A 26,193-nucleotide genomic window follows, 5' to 3' on the forward strand; every position below is an offset into this window, starting at 1 on the left:
TTATTTGGGTCTTTGGGAAATTGAGTGATAAACACTGTTGTATGTTCTCATTGATTATAGTGGAATACTCCGTCGTCTCCAAACTGGATGTAGGCATTGCCGAACCAGTATAAATCTTGGTGTTCTTGTTGGTGTTGTTTTGTGTCCATTATTTTATCTCCTGCTAGTTGTGTTTATTTTCACTCGCACTTGGTTGACGCTTCCGCACAACAGGAAGCAGTGGCTACTAGCCTTCTATCAAGGCACTGGCGGCATGTGTGGGCATCTACTTTGACACTTGATTTTGATCCCGAGAAAACTTTGGTTGGCTTCAGATACCTTAGTCGAACGTTACAAGACAAGAAAAGTCATAGGTACGTCAACTGGGTCAATCATGTGGTCGAGCAACATAATGGCCCTAATATCAAATCATTTAGGGCTTGCTTTGATCTAGATCACCGCTTTACAAGTTCCATCGATAAATGGATTGAATTTGCATTGAAAAAGAGAGTTCAAGTGTTTGTCTTGGATTTTGTTAAGATATATGGTATCAACAAATATGCCTATGCATTTCCGAGGAAACTGTTAGATCTTGAAAAAGAGTTTGCTTCAAATCACTATGTTGGATTTAAATCTCTCAAAGTTCTTTATTTTGATAATGTTTATGTGACTGGAGAAATTCTTGAGTACTTCTTGTCACACTGTCCAGTTCTTGAACGATTATCAGTGTCTTTCGCTAAAAGTTTAGTTAACTTAAGAGTTGTCGGTCCATCAGTTGAATTGAAATACTTAGTGCTAAATAACTGCTTTAGCCTCAAAAGTGTTGAAATTTGTGACACAAAACTTGTTTCGTTTATTCACACTGGGTTTCCAATGGACTTGCGTCTCAGTAATGTACCCTCTCTGGTTGAGGTAGGCATTTCTGGTTTTGACATCAATGATTTATGTGCCTCCACTGACTGCATGAGATTTGCCTTTACCCAACTTTCATGTTGTCTTTATCAGCTAGAGACTTTCATGATCGATATTACATTAATGGTTAGTATTTGAAAAATTATGATATGTTTTTTTTTTCTTTTCTTTTTGTTTCATTATGTAGTTACTCACTCTTTTCTGGTTCTCAGGAGTACAATAAGGATCACGTCTTTCCTATATTATCAAATCTCAAGCATTTTGAGTTAACGGCTGACCCGGATTATGAGTGGGGTCTTAGCCAATTATCATCTTTTATGAAGGCATTTCCTTACTTGCAGAGACTTACGTTGAAGGTATATTTTTGCATAATTTGTTGAGTACGCAGTAAAACATGATACTAGAAGAGAATCGTTATATCTAGCTCGCACTTTCCAATGGTGCTTGTTTCTTGTTTCATAGGTTATAGGAGATGAGTATATACTTGTTTCTTGTTTCTTAGGTTGTAGGAGATGAGTATATACTGCTTTATGGTTCCATTGGTCTTATGACTTACGAGGTTAATGGTGATTCTATATGTCAACTATAAACTGACTAAATTGTGGGTCTTGCTGCATATATGTGCATCGTTCGCTAATAAATTGTTTTCTTGATGCAGTTGCAAGTCTGGGGGAGCAAGGAGAAGAGAAAAATACAGAAAGCTGCCAAATGCCCCCACCATTACCTCAAGGTAGTAGAAGTATTAGGGTATTGTGGTCGTAGAAATATTGTCGAACATGTCATGTTCTTGATAGAGAATGCTTTTGCACTCGAGAAACTTGTTATTGATCCTACGACCTGGGAATGTCATCATAGCGGATCAGAGTGGGGAAAGAGAAAGAGGTTGAAGGAAGCAAAGGCAAGACATCATGCTATGCACCTTAAAAATAAGGTGCCTGCAACAGTAGAATTTGTTTGCCTGTAAAAAGTGAGACAATGCTTGCTTAAACTATATATGTAGAGAGTAGAAATTGAGTAAACGCTATCCATGCTCGTATTGTTGTAAACAAATAAGCTAATCCATGGAATGCAAGTGTTACTTCAATTTTTTCTTAAATTGCACATTATCGTTTTTTATCATACACGTAGATAAATTGCATTCCCAATCTATTCCCAATCTATTTACATGTAAAGAAATTGCTACTTTTTACCATCTCTAGATTGCAAAGTCCTATCATTACTATCCAGCTCTTGATCAGTATTATTGCTAGGCAAATGGCAATACCCAGAAGGATCTTGTATATGGCTCTTTTCAGTATCTCGCCAGTTGGACTCACCATCTATTAACTGGTCACCCTCAGCTAATAACGTCTGTGAAACCCTATTAGACTCCCTTTGATGTGCTCTAATTGCAATGCAAAGAGGTGAGGCAAGCAGCAGTATAAGCGCAACAAAAGCAACGACACGTATGGCTAAGCACAACGTAAGGAGGTTCTCTAATATTATAAATCCCATAAGGTAAGCAGCAACAATGAGAGCAATCAACGACAAACTATTTAGGTGCTTCTTCTCGTTTCCTTCGTACTTCTTGTGGATCCTCACAAACCACATAAGCAACAAAGTATTTATGGTAGGTAGCAGTGCCAGCATCAGGAGAAATGAAGCAGGTTTCTTGCATAAAAATGTCCAATATATTTGAATTAATATTGCTCCACTCAGACCAAGAAATCCCTAACACGGAAAAGATAAACTTCTCATCCACATCAAATCCAAGTATTTAGATCAGAAAGAACTCAAGCTCGGACATTAGCCATTACACATGAGCCATGGCACTGACAACCACTTCATTGAGCATCCTTCTAGCATAGTAACCAGTTTCAATGGATATAAGAATTGTCCGGAAGGTCAGGTGAAAATTACTGCTTACCATGTCATAAAAGAAAGAGGGGATGGAAAAAAAAAAACAAAAACAAGGCCCTGCTAACTTATGTTGCTTGTTAGTACAAGAAAAACAACATAAAGTAAGATTATATATATATTCATAGAAGAAAAACAATATAAAGTAAGATTATTTTCTAACAAACAAAAAAAACTAAAGGCAGCTCTCCCAGATTTGAGCACAACCAATAATCCCATCCTACAAGCCAAAAGTTTCTTCTAGAACATCAACCCAATTACCCAAATACCTCCATAATCTAATTTTCTCAGTAAAGTAACATAATTGGCCAAAACAACAAATGGGTTAAATCGAACCAATTCACTTCATTAACAGAATAAACCTTCACTGAGAAAAGCAGATATTTTCCAAGGAAACAAACAGAGTTGCCCAAAAAAAAAACATGAAATTGCAAGTACCTTCATGATGCCAACAATGGTCCCTTTATAATATGGGAAGTTCCTGACACCAGTGACCGCATTGGAAGTGTTAAAGAAAGACATAGCATGAGCCGCCACGAACATGAAAAGGCATATCACCGGCACCGGCGGCCGGGGAATAACGCCGGAGACGGCGGCCCACATGAGGAAGTAACCCAAGAAGCACTGGGCCGCCCCGCCCAAGAGGACCAACCAAACCACACGCCACGTGGCGGAGCATGAGTAGAGGAGGCCAGAGAGGACCCCACAGTTGGCTCCAAAGTCCTTGAACACTGAAACGGTATCGAGGGTCGACTGATCATAGCCCTGTGTGGTCTTCAGGGTCTGAGAGTAGATGGAGAAGGTGTAGAGGGAGCCGCTGCTGCACTGTATCCATATGCTCGCCACCGTAGATACCCATTTGCTGTCGAAGAGCCTCAGTCTCAGTCTCTTTCTCTGTTGACTGCCCTCCATTTTCTTTTTCTTTTGGGAAAAACCCCGGTAAAGTCTGCATCTTTAATTTTGGTGGCAAAGTCTGCATCTTCGATTACAACATGGTCGTTTGTTGCTTTCTGTGATGTGTGGGTTTTTAGTTTGCTCTTGTGCCCACGTGTTGTCTTAACTTTCAATGATATGAAAGGTGGCACTTTTATGAACCAAAAATGCACTTATTTTTTATTTTAAAAAAGAGTAAAATTTATATGAAAAAGTGAGTTTTGATCAAATAAATAAGAACTGATAACAACCATCTTTAGCAAATTACATTTCAACTAAAGTTTTGATCAAAACTTCCACATATAAATGAACAATATGACACCCACGATCTAGCCCAGTCGAAAATGATCTTCACTTGCAGACCAGAGGTCTCAAATTTGAATCGCATCTTAGTTTTCTGTGTGTGTGAGAAACTCCATCCCCTGTAATTTAGGACTACCACTTGGTACCAAAAAAATTAACAATATGACAGAAAACTCTCTTCTTGAACACAAACCATTTTTTATACATGTAAAAGAATTGTACACCTACAACAGTTGTAATAGATCACAAATTAACAACAGAATGCCAAGAGATCACAACCTCAAACCACAATAATATTTGCCTTATTGGCCTCCACACAACGTTGTCATATTTTGACTCACAGTCTCGGAGAATGCCGCAATCTTTTGAGCACAATCGAGCTGTAGAACCCCCTAGTTCGAAAGAACAAACCGAGAGCAATAAGAAACCCAAAGAAAGCAACAGATGCCATGATCAGAAAAGACAACATGAAGCAGTGAGTGCCATTGCAGGAGTCTTCTGCAGAAGCTTCTTTATCATATATGTACCCAATCACTCTTACAGAGAAAATATAAGAACCAATAGGACTGGCAATGGAAATTGTGTTGAAAATAGTACCCATGTGTCTTATCCCAAAGATTTCAGAAGTGATTGTGGGCATCAGTGACCACTGTGAGCCATAACAAATGCCAACTAGGATTGAACCCACATACAAATTTCCAGAAAAACCAGATGAAATTACAATGTGGCCAGCAGCCATGGTTGCTAGAGTAACAGCCATCAACAATGGCCTTGCCCATCCTCTGGTATGCAGCAAATAATCTGAGACATACCCGGCTCCGAAACGGCCTAGAAAGTTCCATATACTCCATAGAGAAACAAAGGAATTGATCTCAACTGTTGTGTAACCAAGGGACTGGCCTATTTGGCTCATGTTGTTTATTGTGGCCAATCCAGACCCCATTCCACAAATCATGGCAATAAACAACAACCAAAAATCAACAGAACCCATAGCTCTCAGTAGATTCATATCTTCAAGATGATCTACCAGCATTTCATGTTCATGTTCTACAGGTTCCCCTGATGCAGAGAACTTTGATGATGCCAATCTTGGTTCAGGGTTTTCTAGCAAAGGATCAACAGTCTCTGGAAGCCTCTTTGACTCAAATTTCTGGGCTTTGGTTGCAATTCCAAGGGGTGAGGCAATTAAGACTACAAGAAGTGCTATGAATGTAGCAATACTCGCCCATGATGTGAAACTGAAGATGTTTTTCAAAATGATTATCACCATGAGATAAGCAGCTATGAGCATCGCAAAAGCAGAGAAAGCATTCAAGTACTTCTTATCAATATCAGATCTATGAGCTTCATAGATTCTCACATGAGGCATGAACAAGATGGAGACAGATGTAGGCAACAAAGCCAGCATAAGAAGGAATGTGCTGGGCTTGTCTTTGCAGAACGTGTCATAGACTTGGACTAGCATTGCTGAACTAAGACCAAGAAATCCCTGGCCATGAAAACATATGTGGTTTCATTAGACATTAGCCAGCTCCCAAAAGCGAAAGAAATGCAAACACTATATTATCATTTAAGTTTATCTGTTGAAGATACCAAAGAACAAACTTTTTTCTCAATTTTCGTCTAATTGGTGAATCTCACACACCTTGAGTAGGAGAATGCGAAAATTCTGAATCTGAATTTAAGACATTATATTAAATAACTTTAACGATTGTTTTTGAATATAAAGTTGTCATAGGAATTCCAAGAACCCCACTTTCTTGCTCATACATTATGCATCCTATGTGAATGCAGGAAATTTCTAGTAAACTCACGACTTTAAAGAGAAATGTTGTATTACATGCGCGTGAGTGACTGCTAGTTATTGATGCAGCTAGCATATCTCCATATCTCCCTAAACCCTATCTCCCATATTATGCCAACTGACTAGGTGTTTTACCATGTATATGTGTTCTAACTTCTATATTATAAATCATGTGAAGAAAAATATAGCATATCTCCATATCTCCATGGTACAAATTTGCTGCTTTTATTGCCCTCCAATAAATATAAACAAGTAAGAATCTATGAAGCAAATTTGTAATATAGAAGTTAGATTAGTACTTCTTCTTGACATTTATCTCTGTGTGATGAACAATGTAGTCATCATATCTATCTAACCTTCATGATGCCCACGATGGTCCCACCGTACTCAGAGAAGTTGTGGACCCCGGTGACCACATTGGCGGTGTTGTAGAAAGTCTGAGCGTGGGCCGCCAAGAACATGAACAAGCACACAGCCGCGACCGGCGGCCTCTCGACCAATCCGGTCACAGCAGCCCACAAGAAGAAGTACCCCAAGAAGCACTGGATAGCCCCCGCCGCGTGCACCACCCAGGGCCCGCCGATACGGCGATGATTGAGTGCGACGGCGGAGTATAAAATCCCCGATAGGATGCCGGCGTTGGCGCCTATGTCCTTGAAGACGGACACCGTGTCGAGCGTTGATTGGTCGTAGCCCTGGCTGGACTTGAGCGCCGACGAATAGATGCTGAAGGCGTAGGAAGAGCCGGCGGCGCTCTGGATATATATGCTGGCCGCTGTGGCCGTCCACTTGCTGCTCAGCCTCTCCATCTCTGCCATGGCTTAGCTTAGCTCTCACTTTTTTTAAAATGAAAGCTATCTTTTATCTATTTCGCTGTTAACCATTTTATTGGCTATGCTGTCGACAATGATTGCAGCTAACATCAAATTTTCAAGATTACCACACACAATCCGTGACAGCTTTCTTTCAGACCTAACCAAAACAAAAATATCCTATTTCTGTTCTGTTGCCTCGATATAAAGCGCTTGTTGAAAAAGCAGTTCTAGTCTCGATAATTTTCACTAAAAGAAGGTAGAACACTTATCTGATAGGGGATAAATTTTTGTATGTTCTAAATACACGCTATCTAATCTCGGGAATATACAAAAGTTGACCATCTTAAAGTGCACGAAATTTTATTTCACAAATGTAAAATCTGCCTCCATTTTTAGGTAACTTTATATATTATACCCAAAAATACAGATTCAATACATTATTAGATATACTGATGGTGATGACAATGACTTTAAATAAGATTGAAGACTCGAGATTTAGATACAACACGCATGTCGTACTGTGTTAGCCATGCTAGCTTACCATTTATTGGGCCCTAATAACAATAATAATACTTCAATCAATGAGGTAGCTTTGCTGGGCTGTGACCTCTATGTTTTGACTTTTGGAAAGACTAAGACACACCCACCCACAAAATCAACTCCAAATCCCACTCATGATTTTGGGATCATCTCACGTTTATAATATGGTTTTCTATTGTTAAAATAAATGGAGGACAAATCCAACCATGTTTATTGCTCATGATTTTGTAAATTCAAGTGCTCGAGATGTGCGTTGTGAAGCTAGCATGATCACTGGATCATTGTGGGTTTTACATGCATCAACAGATAGATCATAAATATACAAATAACAGGCCCGCTCACGGAGAACCGAAAGGAGGTCCAAAATGTTCAATGAATTTGTCATATCTTATGGCCCAGTACGGCATTGGGCTGTCTGTTCAAGTTCAAGCTTGCATAACAATATTTTGCTTTTGTTCGACGTCCGATGATTTCGGCGTTCCTCCCTCCAGTCCAGCCCAAAAGTCTTCATAATTTTGTCCAACTTGAGTTGCTTCATGTTATCATTATTCTTTCTTATGGCCCAAAATTGAGAAACAACAGATCTATATTTTGCCCTTTCATTTAGAGAAAAGTCCAGGTCACCGTGGCGCAAAAAGCTTAGGCAGGAACGTGCAGGCACATGGAAACCACACGGCCAAAGGTCCAATGCACGTGCACAACTGGACAAAGATTAACTGTGGACATTAGGAGCTTCGACGGTTGACCTGCCTCACTTGACGACAAGGTCTCCAGCATCGTCCAGCACCAAACGCACCGTTTCGCTCCTTCACCGACATTAAAATAAGACAGAACAAGCACAAGGAGGCAAAGCGGGACGGCGTGAACAAGCCCTCCTTCCTACTTAACCAACGCATTGCATGGTGATTTCTGACCCTACCCCTTTTAGGCTTTTAGTACCATTATTCAAACTTGAACCACATTAAACAAGATTAAATTAATCTAATCACTATTAAACAATTGGCAGGAAGGATTAAACAATTGGCGGGAGAGGCTGTCAAAGCCACGCGCTCTTGTGCCGTTGGAGAACCACGTTGGCATACAAGGCGAACATAGCTGCTTCCGCCCTCTTTTGAAAGGAGATATTTCTTGTTTTTTTAAATCACAATTTGACATAAAAATGCTAAAACGAACCATTTATGCTAGAAAGCAAGTATTTTCCAAAGACGAAAAAAGGCCAAACAACCGTTTTCGTTGCGCACTCTCCACGCTCCAGTTGAAGCGCCTGGGGTTGGAACAGTAGGCAGCGTTGGGGTTTCAGTACGACGTCGTAATCACCGGCCGTGGCAGCAAGTAAAATGCATAAAATAAAAGATTCGAAATATATAAAAAAAATATAAGTTAAAAAAAATAGTTTTGAATTTGATGTGTGGGTTAGCTGGGGAACAGACAGAAAGAGAGAGCCTAGAAAACTAGTGTGTTAAATTCCCTTGACCCTCGCAATGCCAAACTTCCCTCTCTCTTTCTCAACCTTCATGGTGCTTAAACGACGTCGTCGTCTCACCGTGGATGGGCGGCGACGACAACTCTCCCCAATGCCTCCTCCCCCCTTCGATCAACGACACTCAGCCGGCGTCGTCCTCCCCCTCCTCCGCCGCACATGTCAGGCTCGTTCACACGCCGATCCTCTTTCTCGTCTGCTTCCACAAGGCGCTGCGAGCCGAGCTCGAAAATCTCCGCCACGTGGCATCGGCCGCCTTGGAGAGTGCCTCACGTGACCGCCAAGGCCGCGACTTTGTTCTGCAGCTTCTGCGGCGGTTTGAGTTCCTAAAGCTCGCTTATAAGTACCACTGCTCTGCAGAGGACGAGGTCAGCTCAAAGTTTTCCAATTGGCTATCAATTTTCTTTTAAAGAAATTATAATTATAATTAATTTAATTCATGAACTAATTAAGCTAATGTATTTTAGTAAATTGCTTGATTAATGTGACAAAAAGTATCTGAAGCTGCAATGCATTATTAACTAGAGTTTTAAACTTAAATTTTCATAATGTTGTTGGCAGATTATTTTTTTAGCGCTAGATGGACGAACAAAAAATGTAGCCAGTACATATTCACTAGAACATAGGACCATAGACGGTCTCTTCGATTCAATTTTCAATCGCTTGGATGCTTTGTTAGATGAAAGTGGGAATATTTCGAAGCAATTTCAAGAACTTGTGTTCTGCATCGGGACGCTTCAGGCATTCATTTGCCAGCATATGCTGAAAGAAGAAGAACAGGTATAGCCAAAATGGTTATTTAACCAAATTCAAAATGTCATTTGTAACCGTGTATTTCCATTGATATTTTGATTGTATCGTCTTTGTATAGTTCTGTAGTTATATATCAACTGGTTGTGGTGCTTGCTTTGCGCTACATAAATTATGTGTATGGGATGCAGGTTTTCCCTCTGATCCTCCAGCAATTCTCTGCGGAAGAACAGGCCTCGCTTGTGTGGCAGTTCATGTGTAGCATTCCTTTAGTGCTGCTGGAGGATCTACTTCCGTGGATGATGTCCTTTCTTCCACCTGATGAACAAGAAGAAGTTATACATTGCATAAAAGAAATTGTACCTGACGAAAAATCACTCCAAGAGGTAGATTCTGACCCAAAGTTCTAACCTTTGTGTGAATCAACTTTTTGATAGTTACTAGCTTAAATCTTTGTGAAGGTAGTACTTTCTTGGCTTGCTAGCAATGAACAAGTCACATTTGAGGCCAACAATAAGGCTGGAGGAGCTCAACACACTGGCGAATCTGCAGATTTGAAAAAATTACTGAAGTCTCATTCGCCTAAGAGGTTTTTTGAAGAAAATAGGAGTAGCATTAAGGCAAATTGCGTCCACTCTGAAGTTGGATACAATCCGGTTGATGGCCTTCATCTTTGGCATGCTGCCATTATGAAAGATTTGACAAAGATTCTGGAGGAGCTTTACCAATTAAGAAGCTCAAGCAGTTTTTTGAGTCTTGATTCAATAGTTGTCCAGCTAAAGTTCTTTGCTGATGTCCTTGCTTTCTACAGGTAATTGATGTAATTGCTGTGTCCTTATGTGCTTATATTTTTTTATTTTTTGTTCAGTAATTGATTCTTCACCAAAAACTTTCTGACCTGCAGCAGTGCATTGGAGAAGTTATTTCATCCTGTGTTAAATGAACTTTTCAATAGCTGTCTTTACCCTTCCAGTGAACAATTTCCCAATGAAATACATGTCGAAGGTTTGCAGAGGTTGCTATACTGTACTCCTGAAAATGGAACACCTTTATGCAAATTTGTGGAGAAACTTTGCTGGGAACTGGAGTCTTTTGTGGTGGGAATCAACAAGCATTTTGCTTTCCAAGAGACGAAGGTACGCTGCATAAATTATTGAAGATGCTTTTAAATCAAGGAAGAGAAATATTATCAGCATTCTAGGCTCTCTTTCCGATGATATAGGGAATTTAGGGTTACCATGATTTCTATTGATCACATGTCTTAACTCTACTATCAGTATGTTACTGAAAATATTTTCCACATTGGTTGCAAATTAACACTTTTCCAGTTTTTATCAGGTATTTCCCATTGTAAGGATGAACTGTAGCCATGAAATGCAGCAGCAACTGTTGTACGTGAGCCTTCATATTCTGCCACTTGGATTGCTAAAGTGCACGACCACTTGGTTTTCAGCTTGTTTATCTGAGGACGAATCCAGGTCCATCCTTAGCAGCTTGAAGCAGGGAGATTCTTTAGTCAATAAATCATTTGCATCCCTCTTACATGAGTGGTTCCGCATTGGTCATTCTGGTAAGACCTCTGTTGAAAAATTTCGAAAGGACTTGCAGCAAATATTCAAGAGCAGGTGCACTTCCTTATCCAAGCAATTCTATGATACTACTGGATCCTCATCCTTAAGTTCCAATGTGCAACCTTGTGAGGGATCAAACACTCGGCTAATAGCACCAATCTCGTCTGACAAGGGCAAGAATTCTATGCCATACTCCAGTGGAACCAATATTCACATATATTTCCCTGGAACAATGAAAACATCACATCACTTGCCTGAAAGTCTTAGTGGAGAAAACCTTCTTGGTTATGATCTCCATGAACCAAAACCAGTAGATCTCATATTTTTTTTCCACAAGGCTCTCAAGAAAGATTTGGAATACCTTGTCTTTGGTTCAGCTCAGTTGGCCGAAAATGTTGCTTTTCTCACAGATTTTTGCCGACGCTTCCATCTTATACAGTTTTTATATCAAATTCATAGCGAAGCAGAGGACGAGGTTGCGTTTCCAGCTTTGGAGGCAAAAGGAAAATTGCAAAACATTAGCCACTCTTACACAATGGACCACAAACTGGAAGTTGAACACTTTAACAAGATATCCCTCATTTTAGATGAGATGTCTCAATTGGATGTTTCAGCTTCTAAGGTTGAGTCAAACACAGTGGATCAGAAAATGCTGCAGCACCATCAGCTGTGCATGAGGCTTCATGATATGTGCAAATCAATGTGCTACTTACTGACTGAACATATTCATCGTGAAGAAGTTGAACTTTGGCCCTTGTTTAAAGAATGTTTCTCCATTAAAGAGCAAGAAAAGATCGTAGGATGCATACTTGGTAGAACAGAAGCAAAAATATTGCAGGATATGCTACCCTGGCTAATGGAGTCTTTGACACCAGAAGAACAGCAAGCCATGATGTCTCTATGGCGCCAGGTCACACGAAACACAATGTTTGATGAGTGGCTTAAAGAATGGTGGGAGGGGTATGATGCAGCTAAAGTGGTAGAGGAGTCAAATGTCCCTCCTCCTTCATTGACTGCAGATCCCTTGGAGATTGTCTGTACCTATCTGTGTGGATCAGGTGAACAGGAAGGAAGTGTCTGTTACAAAAGTATCAATTGTTCAGACAAAGATTCCCCTGCCGTTAATACCAAGCCATTTGAAAATAGTGATGTGGATGAGAAGCCGAAGGATTCTGATAGCAACCGGTGTATTTATACTGATACAGAATATGTAAGACCTTGTGCTAAAGGTGACAAGAAGAGATGCCAAGAAGTAGAAAATGCCACAAACCAAATCAATGATCCAGTTCAACTTTTTCAAGCAAGCCAGAAATCCAAGTATTGTGAGTGCTTGCTGACACTAGGCCAAGAGGATCTGGAGGCTGCAATTAGAAAAATATCCCGTGACTCTTCCTTGGATCCTCAGAAGAAATCACATATGATCCAGAACCTGCTAATGAGGTTGGTCCCGTCCCATTTTTTTCTTTCTTTATCATTTTTCTCCCTTGTTTATGAGAAAATTATACTATCTATTGTGAAGGAAAGAGGCAAAATACCTTTATATATGTAAGAGTAATCTGAGTATTTTATTGACATGGTTTATTCCTAGTATAAGAGGAAAAATTACCTTGGTATGAGTAAAAGTAATTTGAGTATAACATCACCTTGACAAAACTAGCTTATAGGTAAAATTAGAAGAGGTAGTGGAGTAGGTTGGACCAAAGAAGTAAAGTTATATAATTTTGTATTTTGTACATCAGAAATCTGACAAATATGATATCACAAAAGTCCTTAAGACTTGTGTGCTTTTTCTTACTTTGTAACATGTCTGTTTGTCTCTACATGTTCATAAAATATGACATAGACCAAAGTGAAATCTTTTCAATATTTATATTGTTTCAGCCGTTGGATAGTCAGACAACACTCTGAATTAAGAGACACAAGTAATGGGAAAGAATTTCCTGGTCAGCATCCATCCTATCAGGACCCTTTTGGACTAACCTTTGGTTGTAAACACTATAAGAGGAACTGTAAGCTTGTTGCTGCCTGTTGCAACCAGCTTTATACCTGCATACGCTGCCATGATGAGATGGCTGATCATACAATAGATAGGTATCAACAGTCTGAGTTACAGTTCAGGCATTTAGCCTGTGAAGATTATAGTTTTCTTTTTCTATCTTCTCAGTTTTGATTCTTATGTGATACATATGCAGGAGATCTATAACAGAGATGATGTGCATGAAATGCTTGAAAATTCAGCCAGTGGGGTCCACATGCTCAACTGCATCCTGCAGTAATATTTCCATGGCAAGATACTTTTGCAGGATCTGCAAAATATTTGATGATGAACGGTAATTTATCCTGATTGGCCTGCTTTGTTTTAGCTCTTTGCTTGTAAGATAATAGCATGTTAAATGGGTGACTTTAAAAGTTTGACCATAACAAGCACTTAAACTCCTTCCCTCTGAAACAAAAGTCCAGCCTCTTTGTTGCTTCTGTTGCCTCAGAAAATGAAAAGGATATAGAAATCATAGTAGGAAGCAGATACTAAGCTGACCAGAGGAGTATTCTTGACTTAAAATTAAGATGGTTAAGATGGTCGAGGCTCTGAAATCTGCTAGGCAACTTGCCACCTCCAGTTACCTATTTCTTAAATGGAACAACTTATGACCTTGTCAACAGTCAGTAGCTACCCTGGTGTAGAACACATGTTTGGAAGTGTAGAGTATAATCTATAATCTCATTACATCATTATGCAGGCAATCTTAGTTCTCTGGTCTAGTCACCACAATGACTGGATTGATCTGTACTGTAAGGAATTAAGCACTTCTGGCCGCCTCTATCTGCTAAAATTCTCTAGTGATTAGAATGGGGTCCTGCTCTTCCCCCATTTTGTACGACGGCAGTGAGTGATTTGGGATAAATTTAATGCTACCTTGCCATGCCAATTAGCTATTTTACTATTAGATTCACCACTACCAGATGTTTTATGGTTCTAACGAAGAAGCTGTTTAACAGGGTTATCTACCATTGCCCTTATTGTAACTTGTGCCGACTTGGAAAGGGATTGGGTATTGACTACTTCCATTGCATGACTTGTAATGCTTGTATGTCCCGTTTGCTAATGAAGCACACATGCAGAGAGAAATTATTCATGGATAACTGCCCTATTTGCAATGAGGACATCTTCACATCCACCTTGCCAGTAAAGTCCCTTCCATGTGGTCATTTGATGCACTCAACATGTTTTGAGGTATTTGCCTTTCATAATTTCTCGCTTTTCTACTTGGAGATTTTGCATATATTCAGACTTCTTTACTACTGGTACTTCTGATGCTGCTTCTAGGCCTACACCTGCACTAATTATACCTGCCCAATCTGTGGCAAGTCACTTGGGGACATGCAGGTCAGTTACCAAATATTTTCTCTAGTCTTTTGCATTTTATTTACTTATAATTTGTTAGAATTTATATTGCTGCAAACAATACACTATTTTAAAAAAAGAATTAAACTTACGATTAGAAACTTCGAAAAACAATGGATTCTCTGAGTGAATAAAATGTAAACTTACTGTTAAGATATTGTCTTGAGCTTAAGCTATAAACTAAGAAACTTTCTTCAGCGGATTCAGTTCATCCAATTGCTTGATATGTTGAATTGTATCCAACTGAGTTGTGTGACGTCTCACGGCCCTTGAACCATTTTGCAGGTGTATTTTAAAATGTTGGATGCATTTTTGGCTGAAGAAAAAACTCCAAATGAGTACTCTGGCCAAACTCAGGTTTGTCACCCCATTTTTCCTCATCATACTCTCTCAAGAGCTTCTAATGCTTCCAGACATAGATATATATATATATATATATATATATATATATATATATATATATATATATGTTAATTGACTGTCAAAAGAATTGTAGGTCATACTTTGCAATGATTGTGAGAAGAAAGGAACTGCTCCCTTCCATTGGCTTTACCACAAGTGCTCCTCTTGTGGTTCATACAACACCAGGATTCTGTGACTCAATTCGACACAATAGATGATGAAGCTACTTTATATGTAAAGAAATCAAATTTCAACACTTATGAATATGTATATTAAGCTCCCTCATTTTGAGATCTTAATTTCATAATGTTGTAAATTATTTTAATATGCTATAGTTAGTTCATTAAGTTAAAACACTGCGCACAGTTATCTGGAGATAGAAAATGTTATTCAAATAAACAAATAGTCGATTATAAACTCAGTTGTGAAACATTGAAAGCCAAAGTTCTATACAAAGAAAAAAAAAGCTCAGTATTGTGGATTTTTATTAAAAAAACAAAACAAAATTGTTGGTGTTCCCGTGTGAATTATCAATTCAAGATGTAAGAAAATAAAGTAGCAGAAGAAGAATAACAACCACACTACTTCATCTAAAGCTTACTGATCAGTTGACGCTGGTAAGACTAAAGCATGATGCAGCATTCTTCAATGCGTTCTCCACATGCTCCATCGATTGTGTCGTGTCCTTAAACGATTCTTCGGAGCTGCAAGTAAAATGTTGCATCATGAAGAGAACAAAACAATGAACCAGAACCTTAATCACAATCATTTAGTGCATTACATTACATAACCAAAGTGATTATAAAAGAAATGTACCTTGACTCGTAAGCCGCTTTAGAATCAATGTAGGACTGTCTGTCGTCGATGGTGTCGAAAAAGGGATGCAGCTCATCATAATCTTGAACAACATCTGGTTGGAGAGAGAGTGGCTGAAGAACTCCCAGTTGGGATTGAATTGTCTCTGAATTGTTATTGTTGCTGTTGTTGTTAGTGGTACAAGGATTTGAAACCCACAAAGGATTTGCGGCATTGTTATCCTTAGAGTCAATATAAGCAGAGCTATAAGCAGCATCACTGCTGTTAGAGTAAGACTGCTGTTGATGGTGGTGTTGTGTTACAGGCAAAGCAGGCATGGCATTATTGTTATTATTATTGTAAGGCTGTGGGTTGTGATTGAAAAGAGGGAGAGAATTATTAGGTGGAGCCATGCCCAGTTCTAATTGTGAGGTTACATATTCAGGCACAGATGAAATCTGATGCTGGTGGTGGTGATGTTGCCTGTACATTGCAAGCTGGGCTTGAACAGCTTGAAGCTCTTCCTCTGCCAGCAGAAGTTGGTATTGTAGATGCCAAATCACCTCCCAACAGCCGTAAACCGGAAACTTGTCACGAACATTGGCCTGGTAAATTATGGACCTCATGGCCTCAAACTTCATTTCAGGGTCCACGTTTTTAAGTATTTTCACGATGTTGCTAACTCCAAATAGCTTGTGTGCGTTTTGGAACATTTTGGGTTGGTCTGCTGGGAAAAAAGGGGCCAAAGGGCACTCGGGGGTGCACTTTCTTCTTTGGTATTTGCACGCAGCACAGGCCGAGTTAGTGGCACCCTTAAGGGTCATGTTTGGAGAAAACAAGGATTGGAACCAATGTGGCAGACGAGAGAAGGAAAAACCCAGAAAGCAATTGGAGCTGCGTTTGAGAAGAAGAAGAGTGGCAATGAGTTGAACAAGAATGAGGAGGAGGAGGAAGAAGAAGAAGGTGAAGGAGGAGATCGTTGGAAGTGATATGGGAGACATTTTTTGGGATCTGAAAAGGTCTGATAATGTGCGTATTTACTGGAAGTAGAAGAGACTGAGTAAAAGAAAAGTTTGAAGAGGAAGCGAAATAGACGGGGAAGTCTCTCTCTGTGTATGACCGTTGGAGAGAAGAGTCCTAAAGTTTCGGGACACTTTTATGGTCATAGCTACTTCACACTGACCCGTCTCTGCATGAGCATGACATGGCTTCCCAATTCTAAATTCTAATTTACTTTTTGAATTTTTGATTGGGCAAAGTTGTTGTAGGTTAAGTCAATTGGCCAATGCAGTGAGTCATTCCCCTTGCATTCAAATTCAAATCCCTATTTCCGTAGGTTGAGTAATTTAGGTTATCGCTTGTATAAGTAACTATTGGGTGAAGTTTATCATCCTTCTTATGACTACATATCACATGAGTGTTCACTTGGAATGTGTAACACGTGCCAAAATGGTAATGTAGAGCAAAACCAGTTAACTCACTCACACTTTGAAATGATAAATTATACAAGAAAAATTTATGGAGAGGAGAAAGGGCAATAGAAGATCTTCATTAATTGAACCCAATTGTAGTATCAAGATGCAGCAACAAATCTACTTTAAGCTGAAGTTGGAAGACCCAAAGGGGGGTGGGGGAATAGGGTTATCTATACATACAAAACCTTTTTTATCAAAATTTGGGGGAAATATAATATAAAAAATAGAAAACGTCTAGCAAAGACTTCGATTTGCAAAACCTATAATTCCCCCGTTACAACTGTTACATGCTCTGAGAAACAACTGGCAATCAATGCCATTATGGAAAATGGCAGTTTATAAGCTCCTTAAATGCCAGACAACTTAGTTGTTATGCCTTCTTCTTCTTCATCATCAACAAATCCACCTTAAAAGGAAAATTGCAGGAACAGGTGACCTGATTATGTTGAAAAGTTATTGGTGGTAAACATAGAACAACCTTACACTTTTTGGCTCCTCAATTGCCTGCTTATGCTGAAACTCTCTTCTAGATACACGGTTCTTCCTCAAGGACCAGTTGCTCCCACAAAAATTCTTCATTATATCACAAAACTGTTAATTCTATATCAGAACTCTGGACTTCAACTGAAATATCTAAGACGTTGTGAACTTTACTGTCTAACCGGCAGGGTACAGAGGAATTCATTACTATGATTGGTTCCTCGCCATAGATGATGAACGAATGTGAAGTCACTTACAACACCAATGCTCTCTTGTGAAGTCTAAGAACGTAATGAGATCCACAAAAAGCCTAGTTTACAGCTTCAAAGAAAAGAACTTGTGGTTGCAAATGCCCTTTTTCACACATTGTAAGAACATCAGCCCAGCCACCAATCACCTAGACATCAGACACAAATTATAACAAAGGGCGAAAGAAGAGCAAAAGAAGGCATTATTTTTACACTAGGAGGTGAATTTACCTTGACAGTTTTATCATCGTACATAATCCAGCATTCACGGTCATGACTATAGGCAAAGCAATGATAATGTTGACCATAGTAGCAAACCTGAAAGTAAACAACGGATATGAGGTAACAAAAAATTAAGAAAACCGGTATCTACAAAAGTTCTTGTCAAAGCAAATTCAATATGATATTCAAAAGTTATGCAGGGATAACAAAGGAGCGTTTTCAATCAGACAAGATTTTGGAGATATCATGAGATTCACAACTCCAAATAGAAAACAAATAAATAAAAGCAGCCGCATAAACCTAAGTCTATGGTTAAGAAAGTTAAGCCTTCAACCTTCAACCAAACTCAACTTTCCTATTTCAAAATCAGAGGAAAATTACGCAACAGAAGTTTGGGAAATAGAACGCTAATATCTGCATGACAACAACATTGAGGGTTATTATTTAAATATGCATACCACAGAAACCAAGTTATGCGTGCTCTTTGGATCCAGGCCACGATAAAGGACACTGATATCTATCTCAGTATTAAGAGCTGCCAATGTTGCTGTTATATCATCAGCACTCTCGCATGTCTTCTGCCAACCCAGAACTGCATGACCAAATATAAATATACATATATTAGTTTAAATGGAAATCCAATTTCCTCTTTACAAACATAACCGAAGATTCTCCCCACAACTCTTCAAGTCACCTGTTGTGAATACATGTGGTGGGGTTGAGAGAATGTGATGGATATAGTTGAGCTTCCCACAGCCACCAGCCTTAGGATCAGGATCACAGGCTAACTGATGATTCATCTCCACAAGATTTAAAAGCTCGTCATAGGAGCTTTCTGCACACATAACCTGAATAGCAAAGAACGATAAAGAGAAATGGGAGCAATCAGTTAACATGCCAAAAACAGAAATAAGTTGCTTAACTAAAAAAATTTAAACATCAGGATCACGAAAGTTCCAAAGTGATACCTTCATTGTTCGGAGAGCACTTGCATTTATGTTATGGAAGAATGAAGTGTACTTGAGATGTCTGGACTCCAAACCACAATTGTAGCAATTCATTCGTTCAAAAATGTCCATGCCAAAGATGGAATGCACTATACAAGCATTGTTTGAACAATCCCAAGATCCCGGACAACTACTCTCCACCGATTCAGCATCAGAAACACTTGAACCAGGTGTAAATGCCCGGTGAAGACACTCGAATATCACCACCAAAACTTCAGAAGCATCATTCATCTGAGCCTGTATAGTTTCTATTATATTAGTCCCAACTTTAAAAATAAAGATAAATTTATGAGCCAGTGATGACTTCAGAATAAATATAAAAGTTGTTTGCGAGGCAAGGGATGCAATCAAGTTCTCCAAAAATACCTCCTGGAAGAAATTACTTTCTGGATACAGGTTGCTTAAAGCTATTCTCAAAGAAGTAGGGGCAACTGCTTCTCTTCGCATATCTGCAGATGCATTGGTCAAGGCAGTAAAGATTTCATACAATGCACAGACAACACAAGGATCCCCCACATGCACATGCTCTGATGTTGATCTTCGTAGGAACTCATCTCGAAATAGTCTAATATGCCACAAGGACTGAAATGATAAAATAAAAGGCAATGTTTCAATATCAGTAAGATGCTCAGGAAAAATGAAATACAACGACAACTGAACGAAGAACATAAATTAGACAGCGCAAACCTGTATAATAACATTCAGAAAGCAGTTGTATTCACCAACTTCATTCTTTAAACCTGTACCAAATATATTGGTTTCACTCGCATTTTCATTTGTGATGTCATTATGTAAAACAGCACCACCATCTACTTCTGTAGATATCCTTTTAAGCATCCTCGAATTTGAGACTATGGGCAACTTCTGATGTTCTTGGAATGTGTCTGAGAAATGAGTTAAAAGGTTAGGCAGTTGCACATACCACATACATCATAGTAGCAAGTGCTCAGAGCCTCATTTATTGGGAGAAATGCATTAGTGAGACGGCTAGTAGCAATACAATTTGGCAAGGTTTAGCATATTTCTCAATCAGTCTCATAACGTCTAGGTCAGACTGCATTAAACGCACATTTATTATATAGATAAGACTAATGACTCAAATGGTCGATCACAGCATAGACAAAGAGAATAGACAGACCAGTGCCTATATAGACTGCATTTAGCGTATTTCTCAGTTCATGTTTATCACAGCATAGACAGACCAGGGCCTAAACTAGTCCAGAAGCCTGTCTATTAAGGCATAAATAACATAACAAAGAGAATTCCAAATAAATGAGAGAATAATTTTACCAAGGCTTTGACGTACAGCCTTTTTAAGGTCAGCTTGGAACCTTTCTTCATCATCTTCCTCTGCTCGTTGCTGTCTCAGTTCATTTGTTCCACTGTCTGCCAAAACAGTATAACCGGTTTTCACTTGGCAAAAGTCATGGTCATATTAATTCCAAATTCCAAAAAATGGATGACACATGTAATGCACATCTTGTAGCAAAATGCCAACAAAGAATGAGAGTAACATTGAAAAATAAAGATGGGTGTTCAAATAAAAGGGGATGAACTTCATGCTAATGAGACCATAGGAAGAATCATTAAGCAGATATAAAATTCTAAATTTATAATAAACTACAAGAGAACACTTGGACAGGCAAGTAGAAAGAGATTCATACTACATAAGAAAAATCTTTTTGTAAAAGTATTACCAAAAATAATTTTCCATTTGCTATAAATGAGATTATGAGCGGGTAAAATTGCCCAGCCACCAAGCAAACAATGACAGAGCAACTAATGTCGACACTGTCCATCATACTGTCAAAAGGAGCTTATCAAACGCTCTATGCTAAAATCAACACTTAAGTGTTTAGATCCAGCCAAATACACTCTTCTAGACTATCATATATTCAGTTTGACTAAAACAGCAGCTGGAATATTAACAATGGACCAAAAAAAAATACACCTCCCCCACCCACCCCCAAAAAAACAGAAGAAAAAAAAGCACCCAAACACCATTTATATTATTCAAACAAAAATGCTCATGGAGGATGTGTAAACTTACTGCTGTCTGCAAGGAGACTGTCATGTGATGTACTTTGTTCTCTCAAGTGACCCTCAACAGTTGACCTCCCAACATCAACATTTTCCTTTTCAGATAACAGGGCTTGAGACTTTCCATCAGGCACCTTTGTGGAACTCCTCTGCCTTCGATTTTTCCTTCCTGTTCTTCGATCAGAAGTCAAATAACCATCCTCCTCTAGAATTCCTCCATTAGGTAGGCCTGTTCAATAAGATACACAATGAAAACATCTCCTATTATTAAATTAACCCCAGCCTCATCCAAGGAATCCTACACCAACCTTGGTTAACTTTAGCTTGATGTGCACCACTAATCATTTGAGCACCAACGATAGAAGATTTTACTGGCACTGCAGAACCATTTGCCATCTTAACAGGAATGCCTTCGACATTGTTTGAGAATCCAGTCTTCTGTGCCAATTGCTCCTGGAAAGTACACTTTCATGAAGTTTATTACTTTTATAAATATCCTCTAAATTAGACAGCTTGGAATTCCTCTTCAAATATCTTCAGTATCCAGTTTGATGTACCAAATATTGATGGAAATAAATCTAGAGAGAAGAAAACACATACGAACAGGCACAACCTAACAATGATTACCTGCATAGAAAGCTTAAATCGCTCATGCACATCTTCATTAGCACAAGGCTCCAATTTAACATCATGAGTCCCCTCTGCCACCTTCTCTGCATGCATTTGAGTAGATTTCTTATTTTGCTCAGCAAGGTGCTTCTGCTTAGCTTCCTTCTCAATTTGTCTTTGATATTCTAAAGTTTCTTCAAGCTTTCTTTCCTCTGCTTCAAGTTCAATTCTTCGTTTAGATTCCTCTTCCAGTTGTTTCAAGTCATCGCCATTCACAGAAACAATAATCTCAGAATCCAGAAGGTCACCATCAGATGCAACTGGAAACGAACTGCACCAAGAAACACATCAAATGTACATTAGAAATAAACTATACCCAGCGTAAGCAATCATAATGAATGGATAGCTTTATAGTGATGCATGTTAGGAGCAAGGAGACTTACAGTTCAGAAGTCTCATCGTGATGCATGTGCTCGTCCGAAACACCATTAACCTGCAGATGTGAAAAAAGAAGGTTGGATATCAGGATATCCTAATGAATTTGTAACCTATATATTGACCACTACAAAGAAAACGACAACCAGAAAACACAATTAAAACCTTAGAATCTTTTGCTTTCTTATACTCCTTGTTCTTCTTCTTATCCTTTGTTTTCTCCTGCGTATGTCTCAAACTATCATTTCCTCCTCTGACAGCTTTCTTAGAATCAAGTGCAAGTTCTGCTAAAAATGCTTCTCTTGCAGCATCAGACTTTTCTGTGGCATCTCTCTCAGCCAGATCCTCCAAATGTGCCTATAGGTAGAGAAAAACAAGAATACATACAGTTAAATTCAGAAACACTAAATGTGGCACAAATTCAACTTCTTTAATATATACCCGCAGGTATGACTTCACAAGAGGCAACAGTATCGACCGATAATCATGAGCAGAAACAGGTTCAAGCTTAATTTCTAATTGCTGCATTCCAGTAACATTTCGCATAATCCTTGCATCTATTGTGCTAAGCTGCATGACAAAACAACTGAGGTAAAATGACAACGATCTATATCATTATTTCAATCAAAAGGTAAGCCAATTTATAGTCTACCAACTGACCTCTACATATAACTGTTCTTTCTGTCTCTGGATTGCAACTTCTACACAAGTGTCCACCTGATGCACATAATCCTTGGCTCTCCAATCATCATCTTCCCCAGATTCCAAGTCACATAACTGAGAAGTCACGCCACCATAAGTTTCCTCATATCCGAACTGATTAATATTTAGGTGTTCAGATTCTTTTAAAACATTTGATATGGCATCTAACTCAATCCTACTGCTGAGGAACATCACATCATTCTCTCTCTCAAGAAGCTCTTCTCTTCTCTTCCTTAAAACAGATTCAAAGCTTCGATGGGAAAAGTCTGAGACATTTTCCCTCTTCTTACCTTCTTCAACACAAAGATCTTCCACTGCCTGTAATGCTTCTTCATAGCTTAAATGCTCACATTTTCTCTCACAAAGTGACTGCAGGTGGTAAAACTCCTTTTCAAGCATCTGAAGGATTTCCATCCCTTGTTGTGTTTTCTCTTCTTTCGTACGTACCCATGATGTCAATTGTTCCCCACTAGTTGGACCTGCAAATATCCAGGACAGCAGAGCATCGGAATCAGGAAGAACCCCATTTCCATTACCAACAGCAGCAGGAGCAGCATCAGTAACAGTATGATGACCAGCACCACATGTACATTCAGATGACAATAGACACTCATCCAAAAGGAGGCAGGATGCATCTCCGTTGAGAACAATCCTTTCTTTAATCTCCACACCCTGATTCGTGTTATTCACATCATCCATAGGACTGCTACTTTTCTCAGAATATCTACCTAAACCACAAGCATTGGACAAGTCCTGCAAGAATTTGAGGATTTTCCTGAGTTGGTTAGCTCCTAAAAAGCAAATGCACATAGGTGTTTGCTCTACACCATGGTTAAGAAGCTGAGAACCAGAAGCCTGGAGCTCATCCATTGTAAATTGTATCACCCTGTTAAGATGGCTTGCAGCAAGATACTTGTGCCTGATAAGCACCTCAAATGAGGCATGAATTCTTTCAAGTAGCTTTGTGCGCTCCGAATCATCAGATATTGGCCAACCATTAGCAACAGAAGAATAAGCAATCGACCCATTGTCCTCACATTCTCCAAACTCAACATGGGCAATTTTCTCTTGGTTATTGCCCTCAATAGTACAGTCACTAGGACTGTCCCCAAGAACTTCCTTCTCAGGTGAAGAATCCCACGCATCTTTGAAGCACTCATCGCAGTCCTTGGTATGAATCCCCGAGTAGAAATCCTCAACAACCTCAGGGTCCTTGCATTTTCTTTGATCCCTAAGCATTCCAACTGCGGCCGACACATCCAACGGTTTCCAAGAACAATTAAGCAGCATCTCAATCCATTCATTGTCAACATTTTGAGGCAAAACTGACTGCATTTTTGGCATAAGATTTCCCATATGCTCTTGCACAACATGGTGCATATGGGACTCGGAATCCACGAACTTCTCATTACATCTACAACAAACCCAGAACTTCCAACTCCTATTACTCTCCGCAAATGCTAATGCTTCGGATAAAACCTCATTCGCCAAACCATCCTTAGACGAACTAAACTTTGCCTTAAGATCACTAACTCTAATCCTAAGTAACTCTTTCTTCATATCAATACTCATTGATTTCCAATACAACCTAACCCAATCTTTCCTCTCCGCAGAGGACCCATTTTTCCTCAAATTCCCAAACTTCCTTCGCTCACTACCTCTCTGGCTAGACCCGGAGGACGAATCCAATCCCCTATCACTCTTCTCACCATCATTCCCCAATTGGGGCACCTCAGACTTCTGCTGCAAAAGCCTCGCAGCTGCTACACGAACTTCAATCTCTTTCCTTCTCTCCTCAGGCGTCTTAGTCGCCTTTTTAATCTCATTTGGCCGCCTGGTTTGCACCAACCTCACCTCCATTGGGTCCTCAGTGACCCTCCGAATTGGAATTAACCGAAACTTCTCTTCCCCGTTGCCCAAATTCTTCATCCAAGTCGAAATTGAGGCGATATTCGACTTCTGAATCAGCTGCCTCAGCTCATTATGCACGTGCCCAATCCGTGCCTCCGTCGTCGATATCTTCTGCTGGCTCTCCTCCTGCAAACTCTCCTTCGCAGGATCGACGGGCTTCTCGATCGCCAGCGCTCGCTCGCACTCGGTCACCACTTCCTCATACTCTTTCCCGTCGTTGGCGGCCTCGTAGAGCAAATTGGCGTAGAAGTGCGAGAACTCGATCGAGTTCGGCGACAGCTCAACGGCTCGGCGCGCGGAGTCGATCGCGTTCCTCAAATGCCGCTGCTTCGCATTGGGGTCGTCGATAATCGCAGCAACCTTGACGCACACAGTGCCCTGGACTCGGTGAATCAGAGCCGAGTGAGCCGAGTTCTCGTAGCGCTGGCACGACTCCTTCATGAGCCGCAAGGCCTTGGTGTGGTTCCCGCGCCGCAGAGCCGTAAGGGCCCGCTCGCATTCGAGCTTCGCCGCCGAGTAAGACGAGCCGTCCGATTCGATCGGCGGCGAGGATTCGATCTTAATCGATAGGGCATCATTCGAGTCTGCTTCGACCAGAGCGAGAGTAGTATCGGCTGGGACCGAAACGACGGCGTCTCCCTCCCCCGCTAGTGGCTGCACCGCCGCCGGCGACTGTTTGGGTCGCGGAGCCGCGTTTCGCTTCTTATGCCCCATATATCAACTCTCTATCAATCCAACTCACATGCATATATATAAAATTTTATATATATTATCTTTATATCTATCATATATATATATATATATATGTGTGTACGTATAGAGGGAGAAAGTTTTAGACAGAGAAAGAGGGAGAGGGGTACTTACTGGGGGGGACGATGTTGGGGGTATAATTGGAATTTTACAAGGGCACGGAGGCGATTGGTGATCGGAGGTGATATCCAGAGAGGTGGAGAGGGAGCGAGAAAGACAGAAAGACAGACAGACACACTACCTACTACTACTAGTACCAGTGCCCATGGAACAGGGGCTTGAGGTGTTTGATGAGGAATTTAATAATTAAGCTAAAACGCACATTAAGGTTTATGCCTCCCCTGTTGCGCATAGAAGAGTTAAAAGCACTTTTTTACAACCAAAAGTGTTTCTAACAACGTTTAGTAGAAAAGTTTAGAAGTGTTTTTAGGCCATGGAAGCACTTTCTAGAGAAGCATCTGCCATAAAGCATTTTGTGATTATATTTTCGGCATGTAATATTTATAAGGACCCAAAATGGGGGCTGAAATTATAAAAATACCCAACACCCAAAACACTTTATAAACGTACCCAAAACTCATCATTACACACACTCAAAACCCATTTATAAACATACCAAAAACTCATTATTACACATACCCAAAATCCATCATTACACACATACCCAAAACCCATTTTGGGTATGTTTCTATGTTTAAATAGTACTTGGGTATTTTTATAAATACATGTCT

The 26,193-nt window shown here is 39.8% G+C and overlaps 5 protein-coding genes across 13 annotated transcripts; 1 reads left to right on the forward strand and 4 right to left on the reverse strand.

Annotated features, from left to right (window-relative positions):
* Positions 1–1,957: 1,957 nt before the first annotated feature.
* On the reverse strand, positions 1,958–4,056 carry LOC148294594 (protein NUCLEAR FUSION DEFECTIVE 4-like). Of its 2 annotated transcripts, none has more exons than XM_088253474.1 (2): positions 3,226–4,056; positions 1,958–2,541 (listed from the first exon to the last, which is right to left on the reverse strand). In XM_088253474.1, the coding sequence occupies exons 1-2, from the start codon at positions 3,697–3,699 to the stop codon at positions 2,071–2,073; spliced, it is 945 nt and encodes a 314-aa protein (XP_088109600.1). In that variant the 5' UTR covers positions 3,700–4,056; the 3' UTR covers positions 1,958–2,070. The 2 variants fall into 2 exon arrangements, with proteins under 2 accessions (XP_088109600.1, XP_088109599.1); XM_088253473.1 differs by having other exon boundaries at positions 1,959–2,601.
* Positions 4,057–4,201: 145 nt separating this feature from the next.
* On the reverse strand, positions 4,202–6,922 carry LOC110752084 (protein NUCLEAR FUSION DEFECTIVE 4). The gene is made up of 2 exons (XM_021952678.2): positions 6,184–6,922; positions 4,202–5,512 (listed from the first exon to the last, which is right to left on the reverse strand). Exons 1-2 carry the CDS (start codon positions 6,643–6,645, stop codon positions 4,361–4,363), a joined length of 1,614 nt encoding a protein of 537 aa, XP_021808370.2. The 5' UTR covers positions 6,646–6,922; the 3' UTR covers positions 4,202–4,360.
* Positions 6,923–8,593: 1,671 nt separating this feature from the next.
* Positions 8,594–15,142, forward strand: LOC110752081 (zinc ion binding protein). 7 transcript variants are annotated; one of them, XR_015835972.1, is made up of 12 exons: positions 8,594–9,030; positions 9,224–9,442; positions 9,604–9,798; positions 9,874–10,223; positions 10,317–10,548; positions 10,751–12,423; positions 12,865–13,074; positions 13,176–13,313; positions 13,981–14,033; positions 14,104–14,215; positions 14,309–14,368; positions 14,672–14,743. XR_015835972.1 is itself a non-coding variant. In XM_088253452.1 (12 exons), the coding sequence occupies exons 1-12, from the start codon at positions 8,731–8,733 to the stop codon at positions 15,004–15,006; spliced, it is 3,816 nt and encodes a 1,271-aa protein (XP_088109578.1). In that variant the 5' UTR covers positions 8,594–8,730; the 3' UTR covers positions 15,007–15,142. The 7 variants fall into 7 exon arrangements, 5 of the variants coding, with proteins under 5 accessions (XP_088109578.1, XP_088109580.1, XP_088109579.1 ...); XM_088253452.1 differs by adding an exon at positions 14,875–15,142 and having other exon boundaries at positions 13,981–14,215; XM_088253454.1 differs by lacking the exon at positions 13,981–14,033 and adding an exon at positions 14,875–15,142.
* A 145-nt stretch (positions 15,143–15,287) lies between these two features.
* Positions 15,288–16,685, reverse strand: LOC110752082 (LOB domain-containing protein 27-like). The gene is made up of 2 exons (XM_021952674.2): positions 15,605–16,685; positions 15,288–15,492 (listed from the first exon to the last, which is right to left on the reverse strand). The coding sequence occupies exons 1-2, from the start codon at positions 16,582–16,584 to the stop codon at positions 15,393–15,395; spliced, it is 1,080 nt and encodes a 359-aa protein (XP_021808366.1). The 5' UTR covers positions 16,585–16,685; the 3' UTR covers positions 15,288–15,392.
* Positions 16,686–17,098: 413 nt separating this feature from the next.
* On the reverse strand, positions 17,099–25,764 carry LOC110752080 (uncharacterized). 2 transcript variants are annotated; one of them, XM_021952669.2, is made up of 15 exons: positions 22,760–25,764; positions 22,541–22,669; positions 22,265–22,456; positions 22,108–22,157; positions 21,683–21,995; positions 21,364–21,508; positions 21,066–21,284; positions 20,306–20,401; positions 19,703–19,899; positions 19,382–19,597; positions 18,977–19,252; positions 18,703–18,856; positions 18,467–18,600; positions 18,018–18,104; positions 17,099–17,935 (listed from the first exon to the last, which is right to left on the reverse strand). In XM_021952669.2, exons 1-15 carry the CDS (start codon positions 25,424–25,426, stop codon positions 17,849–17,851), a joined length of 4,962 nt encoding a protein of 1,653 aa, XP_021808361.2. In that variant the 5' UTR covers positions 25,427–25,764; the 3' UTR covers positions 17,099–17,848. The 2 variants fall into 2 exon arrangements, with proteins under 2 accessions (XP_021808361.2, XP_088109577.1); XM_088253451.1 differs by having other exon boundaries at positions 21,364–21,520.
* Between the last annotated feature and the right edge of the window lie 429 nt (positions 25,765–26,193).

The sequence above is a fragment of the Prunus avium genome, chromosome 5 (assembly GCF_965620075.1).
Source record: "Prunus avium chromosome 5, drPruAviu1.hap1.1, whole genome shotgun sequence".
In the NCBI taxonomy this organism is placed as follows: domain Eukaryota; kingdom Viridiplantae; phylum Streptophyta; class Magnoliopsida; order Rosales; family Rosaceae; genus Prunus; species Prunus avium.